General features: G+C 49.9%; 1 protein-coding gene across 1 annotated transcript in view; it reads right to left on the reverse strand.

Moving 5' to 3' along the window:
- The window catches only part of LOC124018427 (breast cancer anti-estrogen resistance protein 3 homolog), a 35,863-nt gene that overhangs the window by 11,292 nt on the left and 17,071 nt on the right, over window positions 1-7,500 (reverse strand). The window contains exons 6-9 of the mRNA XM_046333735.1: window positions 2,652-2,691; window positions 1,746-1,862; window positions 481-624; window positions 165-345 (exon numbers count right to left, since the gene is read on the reverse strand). Of these exons, the coding sequence (XP_046189691.1) occupies window positions 165-345; window positions 481-624; window positions 1,746-1,862; window positions 2,652-2,691 (482 nt within the window). The remainder of the gene's footprint in view (window positions 1-164; window positions 346-480; window positions 625-1,745; window positions 1,863-2,651; window positions 2,692-7,500) is intronic.

Below are 7,500 nucleotides of genomic sequence, written 5' to 3' on the forward strand. Positions count from 1 at the left end.
TCTATCCACTGTGACAGTGTGTTCTATCCACTGTGACAGTGTGTTCTGTCCACTGTGACAGTGTGTTCTATCCACTGTGACAGTGTGTTCTATCCACTGTGACAGTGTGTTCTATCCACTGTGACAGTGTGTTCTATCCACTGTGACAGTGTGTTGGTCCTTACCGGGCCGCTCTGCCTGGCGCTCACTGATGACACGTATAGGCAGGGAGCGTGTGATTGGGTGATAGACTATGGCGCCAGAGGCCTGGGAGACAGGATGACGTCCACCCACGTGGAAACGCACAAGGGCGGGAATGTTGTCGAAACGATCCCCTTCAAACTGGAACAGCTCACGGGAGTAACCCTGGAGGACACATCATTATAACACACACACACGGACCCACGGACACACGTCAAACCAGTCCCCCCCTGGAGGACACATCATTATAACACACACACACGTCAACTGGAACAGAATAGCACACACACAAACACACACCTTCTTGGGCCGAAGGACCACCTTAATGATCTTGAAGTGCATGGGCTCGTCCTTCCAATAGCAACTCAGGACATAGTCACCGGGGGAGGAGGCTGTGTCACGAACCAGGAAGTCACCATCTCGCTCCAGCAGAGCCTCTGCCCCCTAGAGAGAGAGAGAGAGAGAGAGAGAGAGAGAGAGAGAGAGAGAAAGTGAGAGAGTAAGTGAGAGAGTAAGTGAGAGAGTACCTCTCTATCTATAGGTCCATGGTACCAGGTGTGTGTACCTCTCTATCTATAGGTCCATGGTACCAGGTGTGTGTACCTCTCTATCTATATGTCCATGGTACCAGGTGTGTGTGTGTACCTCTCTATCTATAGGTCCATGGTACCAGGTGTGTGTACCTCTCTATCTATAGGTCCATGGTACCAGGTGTGTGTGTGTGTACCTCTCTATCTATAGGTCCATGGTACCAGGTGTGTGTACCTCTCTATCTATAGGTCCATGGTACCAGGTGTGTGTACCTCTCTATCTATAGGTCCATGGTACCAGGTGTGTGTGTGTACCTCTCTATCTATAGGTCCATGGTACCAGGTGTGTGTACCTCTCTATCTATAGGTCCATGGTACCAGGTGTGTGTACCTCTCTATCTATAGGTCCATGGTACCAGGTGTGTGTGTGTACCTCTCTATCTATAGGTCCATGGTACCAGGTGTGTGTACCTCTCTATCTATGGGTCTATGGTACCAGGTGTGTGTACCTCTCTGCCTATGGGTCCATGGTACCAGGTGTGTGTACCTCTCTGCCTATGGGTCCATGGTACCAGGTGTGTGTACCTCTCTGCCTATGGGTCCATGGTACCAGGTGTGTGTGTGTACCTCTCTGTCTATGGGTCCATGGTACCAGGTGTGTGTACCTCTCTGTGTATAGGTCGATGGTACCAGAGGTGTGTGTTTGTGTGTGCCTCTCTGCCTATGGGTCCATGGTACCAGGTGTGTGTGTGTACCTCTCTGCCTATGGGTCCATGGTACCAGGTGTGTGTGTACCTCTCTGCCTATGGGTCCATGGTACCAGGTGTGTGTACCTCTCTGCCTTTGGGTCCATGGTACCAGGTGTGTGTGTGTACCTCTCTGCCTTTGGGTTCATGGTACCAGGTGTGTGTACCTCTCTGCCTATGGGTTCATGGTACCAGGTGTGTGTGTGTACCTCTCTGCCTATGGGTTCATGGTACCAGGTGTGTGTACCTCTCTGCCTTTGGGTTCATGGTACCAGGTGTGTGTATGTACCTCTCTGCCTATGGGTCCATGGTACCAGGCGTGACTCCTCAGGTCATCAGTAGATAGCTTCAGTTCCTCCTCCAACTCCTTCTTCAGAGAGTCCATCTCCCTGCTACCTCCAAACACCTATACAACATTTCAACAATGTTACAACAACCTTAGACTAAAATCCATCCCCCCTGCGACCTCCAAACACATGCACAACGTTACAACAACCTTAAACTGACATGCAACCCCCACACACACAGGAAAAACACCCATGTGTGTGTGTGCAGGGCCGGCCCTAGCCTTTAGGTGGCCCTGGCCTTTAGGGGGCCCTGGCCTTTTGGGGGCCCTGGCCTTTTGGGGGCCCTGGCCTTTTGGGGGCCCTGGCCTTTTGGGGGCCCTGGCCTTTTGGGGGCCCTGGCCTTTCTAAAATGTTGTAGTTTTAAAACAAGTTTTCTTTAGTTCAACATATTTTGTCATGGAGCGGAGAGAACGTTTAGCCATTTTATAACAGATGTCATGCAGTTCGACTCATCAATAACTAAATCAACGTTTTCCGTCAAGGCCCCGGCCATGTGCCCGGTCGGTATTCGGCCATGATTACTACAAGATAACTGGCTAGGGGATAACTTACCAATCAACAAATTGTTAGCTGGCTAATTGAGTCTGGGGCCCTAAACGACCGCTTATGTCGCTGCCTGGAGCCGGCCCTGTGTGTGTGTGTGTGTGTGTGTGTGTGTGTGTGTGTGTGTGTGTGTGTGTGTGTGTGTGTGTGTGTGTGTGTGTGTGTGTGTGTGTGTGTGTGTGTGTGTGTGTGTGTGTGTGTGTGTGTGTGTGTGTGTGTGTGTGTGTGTGTGTGTGTGTGTGTGTGTGTGTGTGTGTGTGTGTGTGTGTGTGTGTGTGTGTGTGTGTGTGTGTGTGAGAGCTCACCTTCAGCTGACTCAGGTATGCAGTGACACTCCTCCTCTTACTGAAAGACAGAAAAATATTTACTAACACTTTTACTAACGTGGACTTTCTCTGTCTGTCTACTGTCCTCTGTCTGTCTGTCTCTCTCTCTCCTTCTCTTTACTAAAGACTGTTTGATTTTTGTTAAAGCCTATTTTAAAGGTATATACTTTGAGCTCAACTAGCTGCATAACAACAACAGCAACCTCTAATATGATGGATGATATGATGCTCCATAACAACAACAACATCCTCTGATATGATGCTCCATAACAACAACAACATCCTCTGATATGATGCTCCATAACAACAACAACATCCTCTGATATGATGCTCCATAACAACAACAACATAACAACAACAACAGGCCTCTGATATGATGCTCCATAACAACAACAACATCCTCTGATATGATGCTCCATAACAACAACAACATCCTCTGATATGATGCTCCATAACAACAACAACATCCTCTGATATGATGCTCCATAACAACAACAACATCCTCTGATATGATGCTCCAACAACAACAACATCCTCTGATATGATGCTCCATAACAACAACAACATCCTCTGATATGATGCTCCATAACAACAACAACATCCTCTGATATGATGCTCCATAACAACAACAACATCCTCTGATATGATGCTCCTAAACAACAACAACATCCTCTGATATGATGCTCCATAACAACAACAACATCCTCTGATATGATGTTCCTAAACAACAACAACATCCTCTGATATGATGCTCCTAACAACAACAACATCCTTGATATGATGCTCCATAAAACAACAACATCCTCTGATATGATGCTCTGTCTGTTCTACACACTATAACAGGCCCAGTCTTCCCCAACCCCGTAAAACAGCAACATCCGTCTATTGTTGCTCTGTCTGTTCTACACACTATAACAGGCCCAGTCTTCCCCAACCCCGTAAAACAGCAACCCGTCTATTGTTCCCTCTCTGTCTGTTCTACACACTATAACAGGCCCAGTCTTCCCCAACCCCGTAAAACAGCAACATCCTATTGTTCTGATCTGTCTGTTCTCCTATAACTCAACCCCTGTCTATTGTTCTGTCTGTTCTACACACTATAACAGGCCCAGTCTTCCCCAACCCCGTTAAATGTAAATGCAATCCCCTCTGTCTGATGTTCCTAAACAACCCGTCTCTGTCTGTTCTACACACTATAACAGGCCCAGTCTTCCCCAACCCCGTTAAACAGCAACCCGTCTATTGTTCCCTCTCTGTCTGTTCTACACACTATAACAGGCCCAGTCTTCCCCAACCCCGTTAAACAGCAACCCGTCTATTGTTCCCTCTCTGTCTGTTCTACACACTATAACAGGCCCAGTCTTCCCCAACCCCGTTAAACAGCAACCCGTCTATTGTTCCCTCTCTGTCTGTTCTACACACTATAACAGGCCCAGTCTTCCCCAACCCCGTTAAACAGCAACCCGTCTATTGGTCCCTCTCTGTCTGTTCTACACACTATAACAGGCCCAGTCTTCCCCAACCCCGTTAAACAGCAACCCGTCTATTGTTCCCTCTCTGTCTGTTCTACACACTAGACCAGGCCCAGTCTTCCCCAACCCCGTTAAACAGCAACCCGTCTATTGTTCCCTCTCTGTCTGTTCTACACACTATAACAGGCCCAGTCTTCCCCAACCCCGTTAAACAGCAACCCGTCTATTGTTCCCTCTCTGTCTGTTCTACACACTATAACAGGCCCAGTCTTCCCCAACCCCGTTAAACAGCAACCCGTCTATTGTTCCCTCTCTGTCTGTTCTACACACTATAACAGGCCCAGTCTTCCCCAACCCCGTTAAACAGCAACCCGTCTATTGTTCCCTCTCTGTCTGTTCTACACACTATAACAGGCCCAGTCTTCCCCAACCCCGTTAAACAGCAACCCGTCTATTGTTCCCTCTCTGTCTGTTCTACACACTAGAACAGGCCCAGTCTTCCCCAACCCCGTTAAACAGCAACCCGTCTATTGGTCCCTCTCTGTCTGTTCTACACACTATAACAGGCCCAGTCTTCCCCAACCCCGTTAAACAGCAACCCGTCTATTGGTCCCTCTCTTCTGTTCCTGGCAGAGAGTCAGAGGCCGGCTTGTCTTGTAACACACACTGCCAAACTTCCCCTCACCAAGCTGAAGGGTGCAACTGCAGCCCACAATTCGGGGCGTTCCTGCGTGTGGGTATTACTGCATTTGCAGGACCCCGTCTCGAGCATCGCATGAGTTCCTTCAGGAACACGCCCCCTCGAGGATCCCATTGGTTCCTGTATGACCGCCCCCTCCCCTCGAGGATCCCATTGGTTCCTGTATGACCGCCCCCTCCCCTCGAGGATCCCATTGGTTCCTGTATGACCGCCCCCTCCCCTCGAGGATCCCATTGGTTCCTGTATGACCGCCCCCTTCCCTCGAGGATCCCATTGGTTCCTGTATGAACGCCCCCTCCCCTCGAGGATCCCATTGGTTCCTGTATGACCGCCCCCTCCCCTCAAGCATCCCATTGGTTCCTGTATGACCGCCCCCTCCCCTCAAGCATCCCATTGGTTCCTGCATGACCGCCCCTCCCCTCGAGGATCCCATTGGTTCCTGCATGAACGCCCCCTCCCCTCAAGCATCCCATTGGTTCCTGCATGAACGCCCCCCAACCCCCCTTAGAACAGGATATCTTCATGCTTGTGACTCTTCCAAAGGGAAATAAAAGTATTATAGTTTCTTCAGGAACACCGACATGCAGGAACACCCGCGTGCAGGAACGCCCGCGTGCAGGAACGCCCGCGTGCAGGAACGCCCGCGTGCAGGAACGCCCGCGTGCAGGAACGCCCACGCGCAGGAACGCCCACGCGCAGGAACGCCCACGCGCATGAACGCCCACGCGCATGAACGCCCACGCGCAGGAACGCCCACGCGCAGGAACGCCCACGCGCAGGAACGCCCACGCGCATGAACGCCCACGCGCAGGAACGCCCACGTGCAGGAACGCCCACGTGCATGAACGCCCACACGCAGGAACGCCCACACGCAGGAACGTCGACATGCAGGAACGCCCACATGCAGGAACGCCCACGTGCAGGAACACCCACGTGCAGGAACGCCCACGTGCAGGAACGCCCACATGCAGGAACGCCCACATGCAGGAACGCTCCGAATTGCAGACTGCAATTGCACCCTTCTCTCGCCAAGTGTCAACCTGCTCCCTCCCACCCGTTACGTTCCATTATACATCAATCAAACAGGATTCATGTGATAAGATCTGTCAAAGGTTGTTGACTTGATTTGATATCTGCGAGGCGGTGCCGTTATAGGTGGCGGTTTTGGAGGAGAAAATCAGAACTTCAAAGCAGGAAGCAAGTCAATAGTGTTCGGACCAGCTGAGGCAAGTCAGTAAACAAGTTCTTATTTACAATGACGGCCTACCCCGGTCAAACCCGGGTGGAGCTGGGCCAAATGTGCGCTGCCCTATGGGTACTCCCTATCACGGCCGGATGAGGATACAGTCTGGAATCGTGTCTTAGATCACTGCGCTGCAGGATTGAGAGAGATCCCTGTCAATGACGCTCTCGGGAGCGCACACAGGATGGAGGCCGCTGCCCAAGGTTAACTAGGCTATGTGAGTTCACTGTGCGAAGAGGAGATGTCTGTCAATGACGCTCTCGGGAGCGCACACAGGATGGAGGCCGCTGCCCAAGGTTAACTAGGCTATGTGAGTTCACTGTGCGAAGAGGAGATGTCTGTCTTTCCGTCTTTTAATAGCCATTTAGTTTCCTTCCAGTTCCAACATCCCGGTAAAATGCCTGCCTGCAGCCTGACCGGTCTGCTGCATCCCAAACCGGACGCACAAGACATTACCGGTCTGTGTGTTTGGGACCATTTGAATGGGGGGGTTGCCATGGGGATGAGTAGCGTATTAACATCTTCCTGAGGTTCCACTTGGACTTTTAAACACATATCTAGGATCAGTTTAAATAATCCCCTCAGCAGTAGAAACCATCTTTCATTTTAAAAAAGTGTCCTCTCCGCCCCTGGTTCGGTTAAAAGGCTGATGGATGATGGAGGAACCACTCAAATTCTATCGAAACTAGTATCGATGACTGAATACTAGTGGGTGAGAGTTGGCACCGGCATCAGGCCCTACCGTGTGTCAGTCGGTCCCGAGGAGGGGCGTTGTCCCGTCTTTTGGCTACAGCAGTCTAGCTTTCAGATTTCTACCCCGATGTCGCAAACCCTCTCCATTATTTAACGGAAATGAGTGTGAGCCATTTCAAAAAACATCTGTCCTGTAAGAGGAAATATGTTTTTTATCATGTCCTGTCGCAATGACAACGGATTTACTAAAGTACAGGTGAGTAATAGTCTACCTGTATGTGTAACTTCCGTTAGTCTCGATTGTTACAGTTGAATAACCTATGACCTTTTGTTTGTCCTGTCATCCGTTTCCAATAAACAATATTATTATATAAAAATCAGTTGTTCAACATCTGGTTCCAGGCTAGCCTGTCACAACTCTACCAATCACAAGCATTCAACTGCAACAACAAATGAAACGCCCATTTCTCCAAAAGCCACAGATCTACATGTCGATAACTTTAGCCTACATTTTTTTTTAAACAAATAATCTTGACAAAGCTTACCTGCGAGATCTCGAGTCATCGCAAAAAGTATCTCAAATTCAGACGGACATTTTTTCTTCTTCTGGCCAGTTGCCGCAAGCAGAGATCCAAAGTCCACACCACAAAACACACAACAGGACGAACTTACAACGCCAGGAAGTAGCTCTCTCCGGTGCCTCCCGCTTTTCACTGCGTG

Source organism: Oncorhynchus gorbuscha, unplaced genomic scaffold, assembly GCF_021184085.1.
Source record: "Oncorhynchus gorbuscha isolate QuinsamMale2020 ecotype Even-year unplaced genomic scaffold, OgorEven_v1.0 Un_scaffold_510, whole genome shotgun sequence".
NCBI lineage: Eukaryota > Metazoa > Chordata > Actinopteri > Salmoniformes > Salmonidae > Oncorhynchus > Oncorhynchus gorbuscha.